The sequence below is a fragment of the Stenella coeruleoalba genome, assembly GCF_951394435.1.
Source record: "Stenella coeruleoalba genome assembly, chromosome: 8".
NCBI classification, from domain to species: Eukaryota; Metazoa; Chordata; class Mammalia; order Artiodactyla; family Delphinidae; genus Stenella; species Stenella coeruleoalba.
Genome location: NC_137154.1, coordinates 6,053,949 through 6,079,157, shown reverse-complemented (window position 1 = coordinate 6,079,157; position 25,209 = coordinate 6,053,949). Strand labels below are relative to the sequence as shown.

Sequence of the window (25,209 nt, the reverse complement as noted above, 5' to 3'; positions counted from 1 at the left end):
TTCTGGGTGAACATCACTGCAGTTGTTTTCCTTATTGTAGATAGGATTTATAGGTGCCAAAGGTAAAAGAGGACTTATATAGAAGAACCCAGGTAGGCAGGCTTACTCCATTAAAGACTTTCTGTCTCTCATACACCTTTGTTATAAAACCATCAACTTACTAGGAGTTTTGAGATGTGGGACTTTCCCCTGCTTGAGAAACAATTGTCACCTACCCCTTACTACTAACATTCCAACCACCCAGTCAATCAGTACATCTAGTTTGACTTACTTTCCAAGGAAGAGGTCTAGAATAAGGAAGGGTTTGAGGGAACAGGAGGTCAGCTTTCACTTCATGCCATGTGGAAAATTAAGTTGTGGCTCCAACAGCATTCTGCTATTTTCCTAGGCCAGTAAGCAACACCTTTTGATGGCTTTCACCATCTATTTGTACAGTTCTGCCAAAATCCAAAGAATTCCTCAGTGGCCCCACTAGTACCTCATTTCCTTTAGAATGATAGGCATAGAAGAAGGACCCAGAAGTGAGCTTTAGATTATTTAACAAGGATGGGGGGTGAGTACAAGGAAGACCCACTGCTTCTTAGTTCCATGCTTTTATCAAAACAGACTGTCTTGCAGATGTTTTTTGTCTGTACCTTCTTGCTCCAGTTTTAATATATATAGTGGGGTTCTGTCTGGTTAGGGCATTTCCCAGCATCATTCAACAAATACTCAGCACCTACTGTATGCTGGGCCTTATGCTTTTAGGAAAGGTGGGTTGTGGTAATGGGAGGTAAGAAAAAGCAGCTGGTTTTTAGTTGGGTAGTCTCTCATATTTTCCTACTTAATGTTTCTAATTCATAGATGGCTGAGATGGGGATAACAGTACAACTTGTAATTTATTGGATATTTGTTCTCTGAAACCCTGTGAGAGACGTTTTGTGTGTTAATCTCCCAGCCACCATTTTACTGAATATGGAAGTTGTCTTTGGTGAGAGGTCAAGTGGTAAAGACAACAGTTCTGGGAAAACTGTTGGAGTTGGGATTAGGGGTGGGAAGAGTTATTGGCTCCTACAGATAAGAAGTGATCAACAAAGAAGATTATGACTAATATCTAGGCTAGGTCCTTGTATTTGTCTTTATCTTCCCTGGCGGGCTTGGTTTTCTGCCACTGCCACTTAGAGGGTTTTCCTGCTTTGGTTCCTTTTTTCCGCCAGAGATGGACCCATTACTGATCAGCACTGATGAACATACCCCTTGGTCCGATGGGTGGGGTTGGCAAGTTTCAAAAGATGGGCACTAGCAGCGTTCACTGATTCAACAAATAAAAATTTTCAGTGATACTCTGCAAGGTACTGTTTTAGGTCTAGATCTGGAGCTTATATTCTAAGAGAGGGAGACTACATAATGTCAAGTAGAGCATTTAGATGGGAATGGTCAATGAAGGTGGTGACGTGTCACAGTGGATTAAATATGGGAGTAATATATTTTTGCATGATAAAGCATTCTTTCATCCTCTGAGAGCATGATCTCCCTGTAACAGACAACCTGAGTTTTTCATGACTGCCAGAATCTGGGCTGGTTTAATGCTGTATTCCTACTATAGTGTTGGGGTTTTTTGTCTTTTTTTTTTTAAATTACTGTTGAAAGGAAAAACACTGTTAAGAACAGTGGAAAAGTAGTTCTAAAACTTTAAAAAGGTGTTTTGAAATGATTGAATTCGCTATTTCAACATTACATTTTGTGAAATTATTTTTGTGTGTATTTCCAATCCAATGTATCTCGAGTTGAGGCCACGTAGTCTGCCCTGTGTCATTGACAAAGTTATACTGCTAACGCTTAGCCTCAGGAGTTGTACAGTAGGTTTTTAAGAGTGATGCTTTAATACACTAGCTTTCTGTAGCCTTCCACTTTTTTTTTTTTGGCTGCGCTGCATGTCTTGTGGGATCTTAGTTCCGCACCAGGGGATTGAACCCGGGCCCTCAGCAGTGAAAGCACTGAGTCCTAACCACCAGACAGCCAGGGAATTCCCATGTAGCCTTCCACTTTTCTTTTTGTTCCGTTGAGTAAACTGTGGTTGGCATCCACCTGAGAGCTTGCTTTGCACATTGTGAAGTACTCACTGGTTACCAGCTACGTGTAAGTACCATGTGGAGAATAAAGATGGTTAGGTGCCTGTCCTTACTTTGCCTACACAGGCAGCTTTCTGCATAGGCAATTTGGGTGTGCAAATAACTGGTACATATGTTAGGTGGAGATAGGAATGGTTACACCATTCTGTTGTGATGGCGTGTGGCCAAGCCCGATTCTGGATGAGTCAGAGGGCTTAGGAGGGCAGTTTTCAGGATGATACTGATTTGGTGTTAGATTAACTTTCACTTAAAAGTCATCCACACACCCTCAAAATTGGGGTTGAGTTGGAATGCTAAATTAAACCAGGTTTCTTATCCCAGAGCTACATCAGCAATAAGCTAGACTCTAGGGGGGTGGAGTAGTGAGAGGTAGACTATTTGCATTGTGGTATTAAATGCTGGTGCAAATTACTGAAGTGGAGTTTGCTTAGTACTGGAATTCTCCATGTGGTCTCATGCGGAGGCAAACGGAATTCCCAGAAATGATGGCAATGGGAAGTCCCAGGACTGCTTTTCTGCTTTGGCTTGGAGAACAGTACTCTAGGTTGCAGCAAGGGAAAGTTGAGTTCTAGAATGGAATGACTCTAAGACTGATTTTGAAACTTAGCATATTTGAATATCTTGAGGAAATTTTGGTTCATTTGAAGAGTTAGCTCAATTGCTGATAAGAAAATAGAAAATAAATGAAAAAATGTAAATGCTAATTCCAGAGTAAACAAAAACTCAAAATATAATTAGGAGCTCTACCGAGTCATAATCATGGCAGCATGATTTATATATTTAATAAAATAATTTTCATCTAAATTGGGAGAATAGGGAAGTGTGGATGGGTAAGTAATGGGGTGTGTAAGAGCAAAATTCAAAATTTCATAATAGAAATCAATAGATAGGGACTCCTGGCGTCCAACGCGGGGGCCCTGGGTTCGATCCATGGTCAGGGAACTAGATCCTGCACGACACAACTGAAAAAAAAAAAAAAAATCCCGCATGCCACAACGAAGATCCCGTACACAGCAGTGAAGATTCTACGTGCCTCAACTGAGACCTGGCGCAGCCAAATATTACCAAAAAAAAAATAGATAATTTCTTAAAGTGGTAAATGAAGAACAGGGAGCATCTTACTCAGACACAAAGGTAAGGAACGCTGAAAAGAGCTAAGATCTGTTGCTTCTGGGGAGGATGGGGCAAGAGACGTGAAAGCCTTGTTATATTTGCTAAATCATGTGCGTGGATAATTTTTCTTTTTTTGCGGTACGTGGGCCTCTCACTGTTGTGGCCTCTCCCGTTGTGGAGCACAGGCTCCGGACGCGCAGGCTCAGCGGCCATGGCTCACGGGCCCAGCCACTCCGCGGCATGTGGGATCTTCCCGGACCGGGGCACGAACCCGTATCCCCTGCATCGGCAGGCGGACTCTCAACCACTGCGCCACCAGGCGAGCCCGTTCGCGCATAATTTTGATAAAAATAAGTTTTATGCTAACGGCTTTTTTCTGACTTAAGCCTGAGATGATGGCTTAACATAGGAAACCTTCCAACTTCTCACCAAATACAAATTTTCTGACATGAGTAGGGCCTAGTATTATTCACTGGCAGGTAAATAACACCCCTGAGATACAGGATAGGGGTGGTGCTAGGAGTTTGTCAGGGAGATAAGACACCAAAGAAGGAAGGGGCTTAGCTAATGATAAGTAAATCTTAAAGGTGAATTGAGTATGTTACTACTGCTCATGTTTTCTCTAACTTGTCAAGGCCAGTAGGGAAACTGAGTACTATGCTCTTAGTCCACTGGGGCTGGTTCTTTGAAGGGCTAAGCCTGCTGGTTCAGTAGAGTACCTCTACTGAACATACTGAATTGTTCGTACTCAGTTAAACTGCGAGATGGGACCTCTCTCATTTTCACTATGTAGGGAATATTGAAACCAGATTGAGTTTGGAGCTTCCTTAGCACCTGGGGTCCCCAACCCCCAGGCCGTGGACCGGTACTGGTCTGCTTATGAACTGGTCCGCACAGCAGGAGGTGAGTGGCAGGCGAGGGAGTGAGCGAAGCTTCATCTGCGGCTCCCCATCACTCGCATTACCACCTGAATACCCCGCCCCCCGTTCGCGGAAAAATTGTCTTCCATGAAACCACTCCCTGGTGCCAAAAAGGTTGGGGACCAATGGTATAGACCATCCAACCTGACCTGTTCCATCTAGCCTATTGCAAGGGGAAGGAGGATCGTTTTTACACACTAGCGTGAGCTGGACTAGGACATTCTGATTTTATTTATAGACTTGAAATGGTTTGAAGAGCAGACTTCCGTAGTAAATGATGAAAAGTTTTCCCTGGAGAGCCAGAGAAGCAGTCTGGGAGCTAAGATGCCCAAAAAGGTTTCCTGTAGAATTTCAGCATGGCACATCTTGTAAAATTCAGGATGCCCAGCAAAGATAGGGAACCAGATTTTGAATATTTACCTCAATTTAAAAAATTATGGAATGAAATTAATGAGGTTATAGAATATATATATATATTTCCCCCACATTTTTTAATATCAGAAATTTGTATCTTAATATCCATAGTTTAATTGGCAGTGTTTTGGTTTTAGTGGTACATAAAATAACGATGCATCTTAAAATCAATGATGACCTTAAAATCAGTGGCATTTGGATTAGATGAAATATAGTTACTTTGCATGAGTGCAAGTGTATCTGTAAGTTATATTCCTAGAGATGGAATGGCATTTTACATTTTGCTACATGTCAGATTGTTCTCAGAATTTATTCCAGTTTTTCAAATGTTTCTTTAAACCCTCATCAGTGCATTTGTTCATCTTTCCCAACCCGATGGGTTAAATGGTATCTTATTATAGTTATACTTAGTGTCTATTTTTATAATGAATGAGGTTGATCATCTCTATATTTTTAAGAGCCATTTGCATTTTTTGTCTTTTCATATCCTTAGTCTTTACCTTTTTTTAAAAATTGGGTCTTCATGTTAACTAACTTGTGGAAGCAATGTATATGTTTAGGAAATTAGCTCTTTGTGGTAGGAGTTGCTAGTGTTTTTCCCAATTTGTCATTTTATTCATGATGTTTTTGCCATGTAAGAAAATAAAATGTATGGTAGTTGAATTTCCAGCCTTTATTCTTAGGACTTCAGGATTTGCATCATATTTGGGATTTCTGCACTTGAAGAACATAAGAAAATTCTTACTTTTTTCCTGATACTTTAATGGTTTCATTTTTTAACTAAAAATTTAATCTATTTGGAATTTATTTGATATAAAGTATGAGGTAGATACCTGACTTTGCTTTCTAGGTGGGCACTCAGCTGGGGACCAAATTGAAAGAAATCTCAATTTAATTGCAGTAGAACTAAAGGAATGAAAATAGTGTTAGAACATCATATTTCCTCTTCTGATTATAAGAAGCAAGAAATTTTAGCACTTTTCCTGGAAGACTGGAATGAACGGGATACAGATGCTTCCTACCTACTCTAACAAAACCTGCTTATCCAGAGGGAACCACTGCCTTAGACCCTTTAAATCACAGTCTGTAGGGGTTGGCCTTGGGGGAAAAGTCAACCCTGGTTGTAAATCTGTGCCTAGAGTGCTCTGAATAATGTATTTAGGCTTTACTTATAGAGTATAAATCGGATTTGTTGTGGTTTGGCATGCCTGTCCTCCAGGGATTCAATCTGTAGGAGTCAACCTACAGAACCTACCAAACAACCAATAGTGCTCCCCAATCCAGTTGTGACAATGCCCAGGACTTCTCTAATAGTATTGAACCTACAGGGACCCAGTGTGCCTCTATTTGTCAAGATGGATGAGAATGACATTTCTCTCTTCACCTATTCTGTCTTACACTGTTTCCATCTCTGGTGGACAGCATGCAGAACAATTGGGGGTAGATACATAAATTTTAATCCCTTTTGAAAATTTTTTTCTTTGTCAAGTTATCCCCCCTTGGCAATCCAAAACAAAGCTTATTTGAGGGTTGTTTTTTTTTTTAATATTTATTTATTTGGCTGCTCCAAATAAATTGTTGTGGCACGTGGGATCTTCATTGCAGCATGCAGGATCTTCTAGTTGTGGCAGGCAGGCTCTTAGTTGTGGCATGGATGTGGGATCTAGTTTCCTATTGAACCTGGCCCCCTGCATTGGGAGTGTGGAGTCTTAATCGCTGGACCACCGGGGGAGTCCTTTTTTCGAGGTTTTTAGAACCACCTCATATTTGGTGAAGGAGCTCTTCTACTTGATTGGTGATAAATCTGTTCCAGTTTCATATAGGTGCATTGCCATATTTGGCCTGTTCTTATGTTTGCTATTTTGAAGTTTACTTATGTCCCATGGCCTTTTTCTTGAATTGGGCTTTAAGGTTATAGGTAGCCTTTTACAATATGTAAGTTATCTGGCTGGAAGACATACCTTAGACTTATAAAATTATGGGCCATTATGTTGGCCTAAGTGGAGATCTTATCCCCTAGATGTCCTACTGGGTGGAAGACTTTACCCAACTGGTTTTCTGCAGTGGTTGTGTAGGTCAAGCTATAGCTTATTAGCAGATATGTTACTCTCTTGGTGCCCAAAGCCATGGGTTTTTTGTTTTTATTTTCCCCTCTTGGTGTCCTGTTTGGCTACATTCTCGTGCTGCAACAAGAACAGCCTTTAAAAATTTTTTTAACACCCACCTCCCTGCAGTTTCACTAAAGTATTTGACTGACTTGGAGTGTATAGACCAGCATTCTTACTGTTTGGTCCAATTTTTCATCAGAGATTAATTTTTTATGTAGTTACTATAACTTTGGATTTAGAAAGAGTCATGTTAGAACCATACTGATTTGCTTTACCAAAGTGAAGAATGAAATAATAAAGAGTACCTGGGCATCCTCCAAAGTCAGTCATAAATTAACTTAGTCATTAAACAATTTCTTTAAACAAATTTCCTTTAGGTTTTGGTGTTGAATATCTCTTTCTTTTTAATTTATTTTATTTTTGGCTGTGTTGGGCCTTTGTTGTTGCGCATGGGCTTTCTCTAGTTGTGGAGAGCGGGGGCTACTCTTCGTTGCGGTGCGCGGGCTTCTCATTGCGGTGGCTTCTCTTGTTTCGGAGCACAGACTCTAGGCGCGTGGGCTTCAGTAGTTGTGGCCTGTGGGCTCTAGAGCGCAGGCTCAGTAGTTGTGGCGCACGGGCTTGGTTGCTCCGCGGCATGTGGGATCTTCCTGGTCCAGGGCTCGAACCCGTGTCCCCTGCACTGACAGGCGGATTCTTAACCACTGCACCACCAGGGAAGCCCTTGAATGTCTTTTAAGATAGCAAATGGATAAGAAACCTGGTTGGCAGTGTTTTCCCCCTTCATCAAGGGGAAATGGGTAAACCATCTCAGTGGTGCACCATTCTTAAACACCAGTTGATATAGAAGTGTGTTTTGTTTTTTTGGTTTGAAGACAATCCTTCAAAAATGCCATCCTCTTAGTCTTTTGAAATTTATTTCTTGTCTTCAACTCAGCCATCTTCTGTCATTCCAGATTGCTTTCTTTAATATTCTAATCCTTTTGATCCCATTGGAACTCCCAGCTCATTGATTTTACTTTTCATTGTCCCTCACCCTCTAATATTATCACCTCCTTATCCAACTTGAAAACCATAGCCAATCACTTTCATTCTTTTGCTACCCCATCATTTTTCTTGCAAGCCCAAAGCCTACCCAGTCCCCAGCTTTATCATACTTGGCAAAACCACAACCCAGATTAAATGCAGTTCATCTATTCATTTGTCTGACTGATGAGGCTGAAGGTTGCTGGAGAAAAACAACCTCAGTGACTGCTCTCACTTTAAATAAATTATTACAAACGTTATATCTTGTGTAGACCCATAATTCTGTTAGGCAGAATTAGAGAATAGGTCCTTGGTCCATTTGCCCTCCCATTCACTTCCTCTCCTCTCATGCTTATTTACCTAATGAATGATGTGTTTCGCACCTTGCAGAAGAAACTGAAGCAATCAGAAAAGAATTAACATTCTCAGCACACCTATTCACCTTCCAGCATCCCAATTAACTGCATTTATCTAAGGCTAGTTGCTCTACTTACGCTTTAGGGCCCTTCTTGTTCCTGTAGTTCTATTCCTCTCATATCATCCATTTTCCTTTTTATTAAATCAGTCTTGTTAGCATTACAGACATTCTGTCATTCCCATTTTACAAACGTCTTGACTCTGTTTCCCCTACCAATTATCACCACTTTATTTCTTCCTTTTGTACAAAACTCAGAAGTGTTTTATATGGTTTCTTTCTCTAATGATTGCTTTCCATTTTCTCTTAAACCCTCTTTAATCAGGCTTTTACCCCTGCCATTCCACAGGAATGTTGCTAGTGATTTCATGCTAAATCGTGAAATGATTTTTTTTTAACGTAAAAAAGGTCAGGGCTTATTTCTTGTTCATGCCATGTGTCTATTATGGTTGACATGCTGGTGGTTTCTCCTCTTTGTTAGTCTCATCACCCGAACTAATGGAAGCTCCACCATCTGAAACTTCCATTCCAACCAAAGACAGACAGTGAACATAGTAAATAAGTAAACTGTGTGTTAGGAAATAAGAGCTTTGTATTAAAAAGGGTAGAGTTGCGTAAGGAGGACTGGGAGAGCTAGAGCAACGTATGTGGGTGTAGATTACTGAGAAACTGAGATTTAAATAGACTTGAATGAAGTGGAAGTTGGCCATACAGCCCTCTAGTATTCCAAGTAGAGAGAACAGCTTGAGCAAGGGCCTGGAGGTGGGATTGTAGCTGGCCAGTTCTCAAAGTAAGGAGGCCAGAGGCAAGAGTGGAGTGATGGGGGAGAGTCGGGTAGGTAGAAGAGGTCAGGTAGTTAAATGATCATCTGGGGCACTTCTGGTCTTTACTCTGAATAAAATAGTCTTGCATTGTTTTTAAGCAGAGGAATATCATGATGTGATGCACTCTGGCTGAAAATGATGGTTATACCCACATTCAGTCCATTAGGAAATCTTATTGGCTCTACTTCTTAGAATGTCCCTGTTAATACTCTAGTCAGAGCCACCAGCATTTCTCACCTGGATTTCCTAAATTCTTTACTAATTAATGTCCCTGCTTCTACATTGTTTACAACCAGAGTGATCCTTTTAAAACGGAAATCAGATAACATCACAAAATGCTCAAACCCCCTCTCCCCCCAGGGGCTTTTCATTTCAGTCAGAGTAAGAGTCAGATGCCAAGGTCTGTAAAGCCCTACATGATCTGCCCCCTCCTCTTAGCTGACTTTGTCCTCCTCTCCTTTGCTCACTTGGCTTCAGCCATACTATACGCCGGACCTTTTATACATCTTAGTCAATGCCAGGGCCCTTCCTCCCTTAGTATTTGCACCAGCTAGTCCTCTAGATATTCCTTAAAGGCCTGGTTTGTTTGTTTTAAAAACAGATTTGGGTTTTCAAGGTAGAAAGGAAGCTGATAAGTTTTCAGGACTGTTAACAATTAGGCTAGGGCTCCTCTATTATCACCAGTTTCCTTGGCTTTACCCACCATGTAGATTCCAGTCCCAGACTTTCTCCTCTATGCTCAAGCAAGCTGTATGTCTACATACGAGGCCATAGAAGCTTGATACTGAATCTATACCCATGGTTTCCTCTAATTTGGATAACCCCCAATCTCTCCAGATAGTTATGTGGAGTTTCTCTTTGGGGACAGTGGTCCTTGGTAAATGCTACCATTTGTCAAGAGGAAGGGATCAGATGAGGAGAGGAAAACTTGATTATATAAGAAGTGACAGTGGGGGAGGACCTCTTGCTGTTGCTGTTACCGACATTGGTTGGGTGTTTTCATGTACTAGAAACTGGACCTCTGAAGTTTTCACATGAAATCACCTCACCCCTTCCTTTCAATTCCCTAGGGCCTACAGTCCTAGAAAAATTGAACCAGAGAATTGAACCTTTTAATGCCCCATACACACTACCTAAGGCAGATGGTAAGGCTGGTGTTCCCAGCGTTCTCCTGGGCCCTCTGCTCTCTACACTCTCTCTCTGTCTAGGTCAGTGGTTCTCAATCACTGGTGATTCCCCCTCTTCACTCTTCACCCTTTGCCTAGGACATTTGACAATGTCTGAAGTCCTTTTTAACTGTCAAAGTTGGGAGGATGCTACTGGCATCTAATGGGTGAAGGCCAGGGATGCTGCTAAACAGCCTATGATGCACAGGATAGCCTCCTCTCCCACACAGAGAACTACCCAGCCCCAAATATCAGTAGTGCCAAGGTTGAAACCCTGTTCTAAGGGATTTCATTAGCCGCCTTGGCTTTGTGTACCATCTAAAGTTGTGCTGTCCAGTATAAGAGCCACAGGCACATATGGTGCTGTGAGTATATAATACCCATGGGATTTCGAAAGCTTCATATGAAAAAGAATGTAAAAATACTCATTTTTTGAATCATATGTTTTGATCATATGTTGAAATAATATTTTGGATATATTAGGTGAAATACAATACATTATTAAAAATAATACAATTTCACCTGTTTCTTTTTACTTTTAAAAATGTCGCTATTAGTAGTTTTCAATGATTACCCATGTGGCTTTTGCAGTTCACTTTATATTTCTGTTGCATAATGCTGATCTAGATGCTGAAGACTCAAATTTACATCTCTTGTCCCAAATCTCTTCTCTGTGCTCAAAGTTCAGGGATCCAAAGACCTGCTTGAGCATTCTCCTTGGTTGTCAACAGAATATCTCAAACTTGATGTGTGTGAAATGGAACTCCTGAGTCACCCCACTCCAAAATAATTTCTCCTCCAACCTTCCCTATTTCTTTAAATGGTGTTACCGTCCATGTAGCCGCTCCAGCCAGATTCCTGGTAGTCATCCTTGATTCTTCCCTCATTTCTTATCCCCCTTGTCTGTCCCTTAGCATATTTTATATCAAACGTTGCCACTTCTGTCCATGTCTTTGCCACACCACAGTGGAGACCATACAGTCCCACCAGGACTATTGCAGTGGCATTCTGGCCTCTCTTTTTCTCCTTCCTTTTTTTCCTCTGGTCATCTTTCAACTTAATCTCCATTCAGTAGCCGAGATGATGTTGTTAGATATAAATTAGATTGTCACTCCATAACTCCAGCTTCCTATTGTGTTTAAAATGCCAGTCCTTAGGCCTTGAAATATCTGGCCTCTGCCCCAAACTCCAGTGTCATCGCAGGCCCCCCACCCGCCTTTCTCTAACCACACTGGCCCTCCTTTCAGATCCTGTTCACCAAAAACTTTCTTGCCTCAGGACCTTCTTTCTACCTGGAAGGACTTTCCCCTTGACCACTTTAAGATTAATTTCTTACCTTCAGGTCTTAGCTTCAGGATCAAGCATCAGAGCACCCTCCTTGACAGCCTCTAAGAGATGCCCCCTTATTCTTCCCTACCATTTTGCCCAGTTTTTGTATTTTGTGGTACTTATCTCAGTTTCTTTGCTTACTCATTTAGTGAATATTTTCCTCACAGAATTGTAAGGGGGACAGGAAACTACCCCAGTGCCTGGCAACAGTGCCTGACATGTAACAGGCTTTTAATAATAAATCTGTATATATGTAAGCTATCATTTGAATGATGTGCTCCTCCTGGGAACATACTACCCTCTGCCCTTGCCCTCATCCATTCATTGCCCTAGCAGTTACCAGTCATTCAAGAAACTGAGTGCCAGCATAGGACCAGACCCGGGGGTAGGACTGGAGGATTCCTGGATGGCCCTTGTTAGGGTTGGTGTTGTGCCCCATCCCATAAGTCAGCAGTCAAGAAAGACAGAGGTGGCGGAACTGATAACCTAGGAGGGCCCTTCAGCTTTGACATTTGGTGATCCCTAAGGGCAGAGCTTGAGTGGGTTTGTGTCTAGGTCCCACAGCTGGAAAAGAAAGGAGGAGGAGCTGGAATCTTTGAAACTGAAGAGGGAGTGATGACAGCTCTCCTCCCTCCAGCTCCCTACATGGATAGGGTGGAACCCTCTCTTTTGCTTGCACACATCACAGTTCATCTGTGATAATAATGGCCAATTGAGTGCTTTGCATTTACTCCGAACAACGCTTAAGAGGAAGTTTACGATGAGGAAACGGGCTCTGAAAGGTTAAATTGCATGTCTAAGACTACAGAAAGGGCTTGGATTTAAGTTCTGGCTTAATTTAAGTCCAGCTCCGGAGCCTGAATTTCAGCCATTAGTCTAGTGAGTGTCCTGAGACATGTGGCAGTGCGAGCTCCACTCCCAGTCGCACTCGGGGTTCTGACTTCCCTGCAGGGTCCGGACCTCCGAGCTTCCTCCAGCCAGACCTGCGCCGGCCCATCTTGAGCTTGGCTTACCTTGTCTGGTTCAGTGCAGTGTGGTTCCGGGTGCGGGGGGTGGGGGTGGGGGTGGGCGTGTGGCAGCAGTGGCATGGTCTCTGGAGTGTTGGCCACTTACTCAGCTTAGGTGGTCTTGGCCCAAATACCTCTTTGTGTCCCTATGGAGAGGCGAGGTATGATTCACAAACACAGCCACTGAAGTGTACTGGCCATGCCCCAACGTGGAGGGAATATAACGGTACTTAGGGTGGGGGGTGCCTTTTCCCTAACCACTCATTTTCCTAATTCTCATAGCCACTGTCCTGCCTCTGAGATAAGAGCCAAGGGTGGGCCAGGGACACTATCACTGGAAGTCTAGTTCACCTTGCCAAATGCAGAGGCTTACCCCGCCCCCAAGTAGGGTAGATAGAGTCTAGCCTTAGGACTGCTGGGTGCCTTTGCCAACTGTTTGTCTCCATTTCAGTAGCTTCTTTCTTTGGCTTTCTGCTGTGGTGAATAGGCAGTAGGAATCGGGGGTCTTTTTTCCTCACCACTGTGTGTTTGTGGGAAGGGTGGCCAAATTATTTAATCTTTCTAAACTTCAGTTGCTTTAATTACCAGGGGAGCCAAAGGATGCTACCTCATTGGGTTCTTGCGGATTAGTAGAGATAATGGGTGTCATTAAATCTGTAGGGCTGTTGTGCGGTTTAAATTTGGCCTGGATCCTCAGAGGGCCTGCAAACCTGAGACACTGCTGACTGAAATCATCTTGCCAGACCTTTCCCTCTTCCTTTGTGGGTTTCTGGGACTGAACTGTCATTTCTTGCGCTTCGGTTCTCCTTGGCAATAGAGCATAGCCCTGATCTTAAGAAAGCCTTGAGGTGGATTCCTCTGACAAAGCTGACAGCTCTTCCTAGGAATGTATTTTTATTTCCTCCTTTCTCCTCCCAGGTATGCCAGAGACACTTCATCTCAGGCCCAGATTTGTGAGCCAAATTCTGACAAGCCATGAGGCCAATCTTAGGCACGTTGCTTCCCTTTCCTGGGCTACCTTGCAGCCAGCAAACCCTTTCCTGCCCTGTGGACAAGCTCTGTGCAGTGCATCGAGTGCCCTGAGGGCGTCTTATCTCTCTGTGCCACACTGTCTAACTTCATCGTGTGGCCAGAGATTGGAGGAAAGGGGAGATTGGAGTCTGCCACAGGCCTAAGAGGCAGGGTTTGGGCTGCAGTGGTCTCAGCGTTTGCCAGGCTGGAGCGTTTGCCAGACTGTCCTGCCAGTGATACGGGCTCCAAGTCCATCCATGTTGCTGCAAATGGTAGCTGTTTGTTTCCCCCCACTGCCCTAAGGAAGGTGTTGAGTAACAGCTAGGAGTTCAGAGACACCACCTGGGGGAATCTGGATGCTTTTCTCCCAGCTGCAGTGTTTGAGTCAGTCTGCGGTTTCTTTTGCCTTGTACCTGAAGTACCTCAGAGTGCTGCTGCTGTGGCTGGGCCTTGCTTGAGTGGTGCCCAGAACCCCACCTCCAATAGCTGACGGCTCAAGAAGAAATTCATGGAGATGGAAGGCCTCAGGTATTATTCTAGCTTTTTCTTTTCTCCAAACTGGGCCAGGGATGTCCTCTCGGCCTTCATCCCTCACAAACATTTCACCCTCTTTGTGGACTACTGATAAGTATTCTCATTTCAAAGGAGAGAAATATTAAAAAAAGAGTTTTAATCTTAAGGCACCAAGAATAAGCTATAGAGTTTTGGTAGGATTGCATAAATAATTGTCCTCTGAACTCTCACAATGCTTTTACATTTTTTCTTTTTTTATATATAAATTTATTTATTTTATTTTTGGCTGTGTTGGGTCTTCGTTGCTGTGCGTGGGTTTTCTCTGGTTGTGGCAAGCAGGGGCTACTCTTCGTTGCAGTGTGCAGGCTTCTCATTGCAGTGGCTTCTCTTGTTGCAGAGCACGGGCTCTAGGTGTGTGGGCTTCAGTAGTTGTGGCCTGTGGGCTCTGGAGTGCAGGCTCAGTAGTTGTGGCGCACGGGCTTAGTTGCTCCGCGGCATGTGGGATCTTCCTGGTCCGGGGCTCGAACCTGTGTCCCCTGCATTGACAGGTGGATTCTTAACCACTGCACCACCAGGGAAGCCCTACATTTCTTATAGCATTACTGTTTTGGTCATACTTTCTCATCTCTTAAGATCTCTGAGATCTATCTCATCTCCCTTGCCCTTCAGCATTCAGTGGTGCCTAGTGTAAAACCCTTAGGTAGGGCCTGGCCCGCAACAGGTGCTCAGCAATGTTAGAGTGGGAGAGGCACAACCCATCCCTGTAAAGGCTTGATCAGTTAGCCTCAGGATTTAAACGCTGCCCCCTTGAATCACACTTCCTTATGAATGGTTGTTTTCCTGTCTTTGAGGTATTTTTTCTTCCTTTAAAACAAAACATCAACTCTATCGGCCTCATGATTAGGGGAGAGACCTCTGTTACATATCAGGCAAATCTCACTATTCACTTCTTTTAAACTTTTAAAAAGTATTTTAAAAATTGAATTCTTTAAATTCAATAGTGCTTTACAATTTTCAAAAGTTTCACACAATTTCATATAATCCTATAACACTTCCCCCCCCCCCCACCCCTGTACTGCCCCTCTCCTTTCCCTCTCCCCACTGGTAACCACAAGTTGGTTTCTCTCTATCACTAAGTCTGCTTCCTTTTGTTTTATTCACTAGTTGTATTTTTTAGATTCCACATGTAAGTGGTATCATACAGTATTTGTCTTATTTCACTTAGCATAATGCCCTCCAAGTCCATCCATGTTGCTGCAAATGGCAAAATTTCATTTTTTATGGCTGAGTGGAATTCTATTATATATATTTATATACCACATCTTCCTTTATCCATTCATCTGTTGATGGACGTTTAGGTTGTTTCCATACCTTGGCAATTGTAAATAATGCTGCTGTGAACATTGGAGTGTAATGCTATTCACTTTTGTTCTGTCCAATCACAATGATCTTTCAGGAAAAATGAATCTGATCCTGTTACCTTCAAACTTAAAACCCTTTAATAGCTTGCATTAAGTCTTTATTTATTTATTTATTTATTTATTTATGGCTGTGTTGGATCTTCATTGCTGCGCGTGGGCTTTCTCTAGTTGCAGCAAGCGGGGGCTACTGTTCATTGCCGTGCACGGGCTTCTCACCGTGGTGGCCTCTCGTCAAGGAGCACGGGCTCTAGGCACGCGGGCTTCAGTAGCTGTGGCACACAGGCTCAGTTGTGGCTCGTGGGCTCTAGAGCGCAGGATCAGTAGTTGTGGCGCACGAGCTTAGTTGCTCCGCGGCATGTGGGATCTTCCCGGACCAGGGCTGGAACCCGTGTCCCCTGCACTGGCGGTGGATTCTTAACCACTGCGCCACCAGGGAAGTCCCCCAGTTAGTCTTAAAGATGAAATTCCTTAACACAGCCCACAAGTCTCTCGTGAACTGTGCTGGAAGTTACCTCTTCAGATTTCTGCTACACAGATTTCTCCTGCCACAGAGCTCCCTTTCTGGTTCCTAATGGGCACCACACTCTTCCTTGATCAGGATCCTTCACATATGCTGTTTCAACCTGGAATAGCAACTGCCCCCCACAACCTGTCCCCCAAAGTCAGTCACTATTTACATGTTTTCAAGGCACCCTGTACTTGTCCCTCTGTTGTGCTTATGACAGACGCGGTCAAAGTTTGCTTCTCAACTAGGAATCACGTGTCTCATTCATCACCCAAATCTTGGCCCAGAAGCAATTCAAATCACTGATCAATGAATTCCAGAGCTTTTAGTGTGAGAGGCCTAGTGGGACTCTAAAATGGTCTATAATGAGCAACTTGGTCTTGGTGAATAAAAGGAATTTTGTACCCACAACATGCAATTTCTAAACTGAGGTTTAGAAATAAACCTATTTGTTCCTATTCAACAGTCCTCTTATGTTGGCTGAAAACTAACCCCTTTCCCAGTGTCATCTGTTTTGGGTAGAGTGAAAGGATTTTCTAAGGGAGAAATATTTTATATGATTTCTTCAAGGCTTTTCTCCTCCTAAGAAACTTACAATATTTTACCATTTATTATTTTCTAAATTAATTAATTTTTTTGGCCACACCACACAGCATTCGGGATCTTAGTTCCCCGACCAGGGATCAAACTCGTGCCCCCCTGCAGTGGAAGTGCGGAATCTTAACAGCTGTACTAACAGAAGTCTTTACTTTACCATTTAAACTGTGCTGTGCAATACAGTAACCGCTAGCCACATGTGGCTAATTATAATTAAAATAAAAACTTCAGTTTCTCAGCTTCGCTAGGCACATTTCAAGTACTTAACAGGCACATGTAGCTAGCAGCTACAAATTGGACAGCACAGATATAGAACACTTCCAACACTGCCAAAAGTTTTACTGGACAGTGACGTAAAACTGTTTTGCAGAATCCAATTTTTTTTCTAGCTTGTCCTGCCAGTGATATGGAAATCAAGATATGTTAAATTTCTATGTTAACTTAGCACAGAGGAGGACCAGAGATTTTGGAGAGGCTAGCAAAAGCTGTACATACTTTCTTTGCTCTGCCCGATGCCTTGCAGATCAATCACAAGGAAATCCCAGTATCTCTGCCTTCTTTTTTGTAAAACAAGGACAATCCCGCCTCCTTGGGGAATACTGGAGCTAACATGAATATTGTATATACATCATCACTAGTTGGAGTGTGTGCATAGAGAGATTAACCTCTCCAGATTGTTGTATCCTACCCCCAAAAATCAAGAAGTTTTGCTTCACCTATGTCAAAAGTATTTTAAGAAGTACAAAATATGTGGGGAAAGTACTGTATGATTGTTAGATAAAGCTTCACAGAATTTATATCACCATGTGATACAGGATATAATAAAGCTTAAGTGGGGTTGAGTCCATCATTAAACTTGTTTCATGAGGATCTAAGCAATGATAAAAAAATAGCATGTCCATAAATCTTTAAAAAAAAATTCTAGAGGACACATTTTATTGCAGAATATTATCACTGCCAGTTATGAATACCCTACTTGCTTTTCTGCTCAAAATACACGTTTCTCCGTATCATCGTAACTACTGTATTCACTTTAGCCAAAGTCTAATCCTAGTTTAAATTGTGAATTTAAATGAACATGTACTATGAAGTCGAAGTGAGAATCTGACAGGTCCTTTGTTCTGGCTCAGCCTTTTCCTGATGCAGGGTTCTCTCTGTGGGGCTTACTTCTATCACTACTAACCTGGGTTTGCTGGCCTATAAAAGGGGAAAAGCAGCTCTGGTTATTTAGAGAGAAGCAGCTGACTACCAGGTATAGCATATTTATCAATGTCTCAAGATGCTGGCTCACTTATCTCCACTTATTGCTGCAGCCATACTACTTATCTCACTAAATCCTTCCTTGTACATCTAAATTTCAGATATCTATTCTGTCACTGAAGTTTGTGGTTTGAGCACAACTGAAAAAGAACCAGAAGATATGGGTGGTAAATAACAGTCACACAAATACAAAAAGATACTTAAGTGTTAGAAACGTTTATTTGTCAAAATATTAAAAAAAAAAAGGGGGGAGAAGTGGAGTAAAACAAGGCTAAATTTCAGCTAATGCTGTACCATGATCACAGGTCAGACATAAAAAAACAAAACAAACAAAACAACAACCACCAAAACCCCAATGGTCCTAGCAGTTTCAGAAGATTAGCTTCAATGTTAGAGTCCAGAGCTAACAGAGAAGAGTAAAAGGCTGCTTGCCACTACATGGTCATTTTAAAGGGAAAGGAGATGTTGCAGGTAGACAGGGAGAAGGGTTCAACTCCTAAGGAAAGCAAGATAAGAGGGATTCCACTGTACAGGAAAAAGGGGATGCCAGCATAATCCTTACCTAGGGCTGCTCAGAGGCTGAGAACATAAGGAATAGAGTGAAAGGCTACAGAGACTAGTATCAGGAGGAAAGAAAAGTCAACTTAGAAGAATTAAATTAAGAAAGAAAACATAGTTGGTCACAAACTCCTTTGTTTACTGAAACATGAAGCAATGGAAACATCCCGGCAAAGGGGACCGCGCGGAGCAAGTTCTCATATATGACCGCAGCCCGAGGGTTCAGTCCGCAATTATCCTACCTGAAAGAGAGCACAACACAAGAGGCTTACACAATGCCTGGAGAGCAGCTTGGCTCCGAGTACAAGGGCCCCGGTCCCGTCCTGTATTCCAGGGGGAAAGAAAAGAACAGAACAAAACAAATCCAAGTCAGACCGGATCAAACTTACAACTCATATAATTACCTAGGAGTCTTCTATGGCTATATATAGGAGTTTACTTTTAGCTATATATAGAACAAGAAGCAGTCTATCTGGAAGACTGCTGTGTTGGTGATAAACATATCTTTCTCGCTTTCTCACCAATCTTTTAGGCAAGACTACTTCTGTGATACAAGGCTACTGTCGCTGCAACAAAGGGCATACAGATATTATCAAGAACCATAATTTATCCAGAACAATCAGAAGATGCCAAGGTCTCAAATATGGCCAACTGCAGTCTTCTAAATTTGTCTCATTTTTAATCTTTCATAGTGAACAAATTTTCAGAAATGGGTATCACAATCACAAAGGGTATCAAGGAGTGGTTCATTCATCCTCCAACATATCTGCATATCATACTGTCACAGATTTAGAGCCATAATTCCAGTAGTTCCTTTAATTGACCAAATCTCCCTTACCAAATCAAAAGAAGAAATCCTAAATTCTCTAATTCTTCCACTGATGATGGGAACTCCAGACACCAATGGCTGGGGGAAAAAAAAAGTTAACTCACACCAAGTTCCTCTACTTATTACAGACAAAGGGCCAAATCTTGGTCTTGATCTGTGCCAATCGACTTCAAAAGTTGTGACGTTCTTGAATCAGTTCTGCTAGGGTGAGACCCGAATTTGGATCCCCAACAGTTCTGGAGTATTTCATCCTGGCAGCCTCATTAACATCAGGCTCCTGGGACTGCAACCAACTCAAGGTTATTCAGTCCATTTGAGGTTCACACCTGGAAGGTAAGTTTCTTTAAAAGTCATCACTAAAAAGAGGTTAGTTGAACAACCACTGCTCGCAGTCAAAAACCACTTAAAAAATACCTTAGCAATACCCTTTAAAGACCACAATATACACTAATTTAATATTTAACTTTGGAACATATCTGAGAGAAATATAAGTTATCCGATAGAAGATACCACCTTACTTTAGAGGCATATCCTACTTCATGGCAGATCCAGCAGCAATAAAAGTAAAAAAAGTAAAATGGCAAACTACACTAGTTGTAAGATTGTCCTCTTCATGCACATGAACACACACTACACAGCGGTCTCAGGGGATCCGTCTTGTCATGGTCATATAGGACATAACTTATCACAGGTTCGCATCATATTTGCTTCCCACTACATAAAAGGGCAAATTCCTGTCACTTGGTTTTCTTCTACACATATACCAAAAGGGTACTCAGGAACCCTGAAAACTCAGTGGTAACTCAGTTTAACTTTGCTACGAGGCCTCCAGTTCTACTGATGGTCAATTTCAAGGTACAAGGAAAACTATGAGAATAGAAAGTTATAATGCAATTTCCACTCAGATGAAGAGATTTATCAATCTCTAGATACTCCTAGTTATTCTTGACATTCAAACATCTTTGCTATACATTTTCTGAAGTAGGAAAAATTGCAAGGTTACCATCAATGGGACTTACACACATCAGAAAATTACCTGTTTTATCTAGCTCCTTAAATGTTCCTCTCAAACAAACAAAAAAAAAACAAAATTTGCTGGAAGAAATGTTAAGTGTCAGGCTCTAAATGACAGCATCATAAGCCATGCAGAAATACGGCTTAAGTGCCCACACAGAACACGATGCTCTGGATTACTAACAAGGAAGGGACTCGATGGGACAATGGCATCAAAACGTTCTGCTTTCAGGCAGGTATCCTGGAACTAAACACCTAGAATTTAGAGGATTTTATTTGGCTTATAGATATGTTAGAAGAGTTTCCTCTGATAAAGGCTCATGACCGAAGTAGTAGTTTTATTAGCAAATTGGATGTCTGAAGTTACAGCTTAAATTCTCACTGGTGACATTCATTATTAACTCCTGAACCTGTACTCTTCAGCGTACACTACAGTGACTTTTGTGGTGGAAAGAGAAAGTGGTTTTGGACTCAGGCACGCCTGAGTTTGAATTCTGGCTCTACCTCTCAATTACCAGGTGACTTTAGGCAAAGGACTTAACCCCTCTGAGCCTTAGTTCCCTTCTCCATAAAAGAAAATATCTTAAAGGCCAGCTGTATAATTAAATGATATAATGTACAAAGAGGGCACTCAACAAATGTTAGTTCTCTTAACTATGTCTCTGTAACCCAGATCTGCTTACACTTGATTAAAGAAAAATATTCTCACTAACAAACTGAGTTGCTGTTGTTCTCTCAGAAGGAACAAGTTGGTTGGTTGGAGTTGTAAACTAAAACCTCGACAGGCCAAATGAACCCCTGGCCTAAGTTAGAGAAATACTTAAGACTAACATGCAATTTATACCTTTTGGATACTATCCTGACAGCAAACGGATGGCTTTAGCCTCCTCTATGTGGCACAGGTCTCCCTCCTGGGGAACTAAATGGAATCTCTTAACCACACCCACCCCACTCTCACCTCCAGTTTTTAAAAGGCTGAGTACCGTGCTCGGTCCACATACTGCTCCCGCTCATACCGGGCCATGTCATACAGAGAATTCCGTGCAGCTGCTGAAGCCTGAGACAGCTCACTCTCTGGCCCATAACCGTAGCCCTCTCCAACTGTGGGGAGCACAGCTGCAGCACGACGCAGGGGGCTCCTGTCCCTTCCATAATAGGAGGAAGTGGTGGCAGCGGCAGCAGCCATAGCAGCTGAGGTGGCAGCAGCGCCTGAGTTTGGCAACAGGTGTCTGTCGTAGGGATCAACAGAAGTGGAGTTGAGGTGACTGGTCACAGCTGTGCTCTGGACTTGAGGCAGATGGGACATGGTCTGCTCTGCGTAGTTGTACGCGGAAGCTGCTGCTGCTGCTGCCACTGCCTCGTAAGAACGGACTCGGTAACGCTTATAGTAGTCGAGCGCTCCATACGCATCGTTGTAATACATGGATTCCCCGTAGCCCATGGTGTAAGGTGTGCGCACTGCTCCATACTGTTCGTTATACTGCTCGGTAAAGTCCGCCACACGACCCGTACGATCTACTGGACACTCTTTGGACCAGTGCCCCTCTTTCCCACACCGATAGCAGCCACTCTGGTCTCCCATCCCAGGGGCAGTCCGAAGCCGGCTGGTAGACAACTGCACGTGCATTCGTTTGCCTTGAGGAAATAGACGTAAGAAGATTTATTATAACTCATTGACATTCTTTATCCTCCCCAAAATGAAAGTGAACTAGTTGGCAAAAGACATGCAAACATACGCACACTCCTGCAACCCTATTTCAGCAATCCCCTCCCAAAGAAGTTGAAGTTTTAACAGACGAGAGCTAGAAAATTTAAGTTCTCAGAAACCAGTCAATACTCTACTTACACCAGTAGATTGGGATTCCCTCCTACTTCCGTCTCCACAACTTTCTTCTCCAACACAGAAATTGAGAAAGTTTCCACTTTTCACTACTAAGACTATTATTAATTCTAACCATTCAAAACCTGACAGTTTTTCCAAATCAAATATCCAACAAAACCTCAGTTATGCCAGAAGAAAGCATCCTACCTCTCAATGATTTACTCAGGGCCACATAAGGCCTGAGCATTTACTGTAGCTTAAAAACCACAGCAGGGCTTCCCTGGTGGCACAGTGGTTGAGAGTCCACCTGCCGATGCACGGGACAGGGGTTCGTGCCCCGGTCCGGGAAGGTCCCACATGCCGCGGAGCAGCTGGGCCCATGAGCCATGGCCACTGAGCCTGCGCGTCCGGAGCCTGTGCTCCTCAACGGGAGAGGCCACAACAGTGAGAGGCCCGCGTACCGCAAAAACAATACAAACAAACAAAAAAACCCCAGCAATATGCTGTCCATCTTGTTTCCTCCAGCCATTTTTGCAGGTGTCACCAGAAGGCTATGTTGGGTACACAAATCATACCTGGCTCATCATCTGCTTCAACTCTAGTACCTCTAAGAGTTTGTTATAAGACCCTCCACATTTCAACCCCACCTCCACTTTTTTCAGCAAGGGTGAACCCATGCCTACTGTGGAAAAGAAAACTACTTGACCTAGGCCTGTCAACAGCTAGAATTAGATCTTGAAGCAGTACTGGTTTCTTAGGGACAGTGTGCTTCCATGTAATGGAATGATCGGCATTTCATCCTACTATGTAGTTTACAATTCTTTATAGGGGATTATCTACTTGTTAGAAAAATGCAGCATTTGCCTAAAGGCTTCTGGGCACCCATACAAACAAGCCACATCCATACTTCCAGAAAATGACCAGAACGAGGAACAGCTAAGAGAAGAAACAATCTTTGCCCTGGCCGTGTGTACCATCAAGCCCAGGGACCCTTACTAATGAAAGCATCCAAGGTCTTTAAAAGCAGTTTGAGAAAGGCATATTCTTGGCAGCATTTAGTGCCAAACTGCCTAAGACTTTGGAGACAAGTCAATGCTTTACAAATTGTAGCCAAAAGGCAGCCAGTACAGACGTAGAGAACATCACTCTAAAGGGCGGCTCAGAACAAATCCCCCCTCCACGACCAGTAAGTTGCTCTCTCTTTAACAGACCTTGTTCTGGATGCAGCTATGCGATAGGAGGCCTCGTGCTCCACCATCCTGTTGGAAACAGCCCGATTCAGGACGGCAGCCAGAACAGCGCCATGCACTGACCCTGAGAGGGGAGCGGGTTAGTGCAGTAACATCACTTTAGTCAAGCTCAGTTCTGCCCAATGTCCAACATTCCTACCACCCCAGTTTCTAGCAGTTGCCGTCTCAAACTTAAAACCCTTTCTTTAGCAGAAACAAAGGTGCTCAGGTTTTTACTTCCAGCTGCTAGTAGAGAGGCAGCATCCACCATCAACACTGATACCGTCAACAGATACCAAATGGCAATAATTCTCTGAAAGCAGCAGTTAGCCATACCAGTATTTTCAGAGATTTAGATACTCCCATTCTTAGAAGTTATTATGGGCCAAATGCTAACTGTGCTTAGAACAGAAACACACGGATTTTTGCCCCAATTTATATCCCAAATGTAGAATTCCCTATAATTTAGACTGGAGGATTACAAGTTAACTTGGCTTTCAAACATGCACGGTGACATTAATCTGTGTGAAAGACACAAACTGTGCTCCAATTCTGAAGTCAGTGTAACAATGCCAATCTAAAAAACAGCCAATCCAGAGAACTAGAGGTACACTTTTAAGGAAAATATTTAACTTGCTCCTTTATAGATTATGGGTCCATTTTTTTTGAGAAATAAAACCCAGTTTTTTTTGCCCCCACTTTGATGTTTCTATTAATACATCCAGTCTTCACCACTGATTTAGAGCGGAACTCAGAAGTTTATAAACATCTGCGGCAAAATCTACCTCTGTAGTAGCTGTGAAAAGGATTCAGGTAAAAAAATTTTTTACCTAGAACTAAAAGATCCGCAACAGAAGTGACAGGTTTTTTTTTTTTCACATAATCTTTCCAGAGGTTGTAACTAGGCTTTTAATTTAAATCCCCTAAAGCAGCGGTTCCCAACCTTTTTGGCACCAGGGACCTTTTTTGTGGAAGACAGTTTTTCCAAAGACCAGGGTGATGGGTGGGGAGGGGTTTGGATGATTCAAGCGCATTGCATTTATTGTGCACTTTATTTCTGTTATTATTACATCAGCTCCACCTCCGATCATCAGGCATTAGAGCCCGGGGTGGGGGGGGGCCCTGCCCTAAAGTTCTTATAATTGAAATATACTGTGCTTCTCTATTACCTGAAGGATCCAGGCCAAAGAAAATTGAAAGAAGATTAAATTCTACCACTCTACTACACTTTGGCTTTGGAGAGGCCAAAAGCTTAAAGATTTTCTGAGATCTCCAAAACATTACTGAGATGTGTTGCCAACATTTCCCAGAAAACCAGCCCCCACAAAAGTGTTTTGTTTTGAAACAAAGAGGAGGGCAACTTGGGGTCCTCATTGCTGAGCTCCTATCAAGGGATATAGCTGATATACAACTGTACTCCAATTTAATGCTTGTTTATATATTGGGGGAAAAACGAAACATCTGAACTCTTACATATCATTCCCAATTCAGCTGCCTGAGTTTTTACTTGGGAATAGCTTCTTTAGGGTCTTCCAATGCAAACTTGTTTGCTAACTCAACAGTGGTTCAGTTCACTGCTGCCGGTGGAAAGGAAACATCCTGAAAGACCCAGGTAAACTCAGATTCTGCTGCTTTCTTTCAGAAGTCATACAATGAGGAAGCCTATGGCAGCCATTAACAAATAAAGGTTCAAAAGATGCCCAAAGTGGCACTCTTAAGAGGCCCCCTTCATTAGGAGATGACTGAAAAGGCTTTATGGAAAAATGTGACAAATTGGTATTTAGATTGTATTTTCTGTAAAACTGCAACTTATTATCCAATGCTAAACTTTCTCTTGTCATCTGGAAAAAAAACAGAGCTGGTTATAAAAATGTCTGTACGTACGTACCGTACGCCGTTGAGTGCTTTTTCCAGGGGCCCAGGCTAAGAACATGAAAAACCAAATAAAGGATCCTTTTCTTCCAATAAAGACATTAAAAAAAAAAATCTCATGGATCATCGCGTTACTCAGATATCCGCT

At 42.6% G+C, this 25,209-nt stretch overlaps 1 protein-coding gene across 5 annotated transcripts in view; it reads right to left on the bottom strand.

Moving 5' to 3' along the window:
- Positions 1–38: 38 nt before the first annotated feature.
- Positions 39–25,209, bottom strand: part of LOC307190098 (RNA-binding protein 4B) — a 28,261-nt gene continuing 3,090 nt past the window's right edge. Inside the window, exons 3-5 of one of the 5 annotated variants that reach the window (XR_013829406.1) lie at positions 21,097–21,773; positions 19,134–19,202; positions 39–18,618 (exon numbers count right to left, since the gene is read on the bottom strand). Coding sequence is in view for 4 of the 5 variants with exons in the window: in XM_079928968.1 (XP_079785094.1) it covers positions 21,106–21,773 (668 nt within the window). In the remaining variant the exon portion in view is untranslated. Of the gene's footprint in view, positions 18,619–19,133; positions 19,203–19,324; positions 19,451–21,096; positions 21,774–23,171; positions 23,220–25,209 lie in introns of those variants that run through there. The other 4 variants (XM_079928968.1, XM_079928967.1, XM_079928970.1 and 1 more) reach the window with 4 other exon arrangements.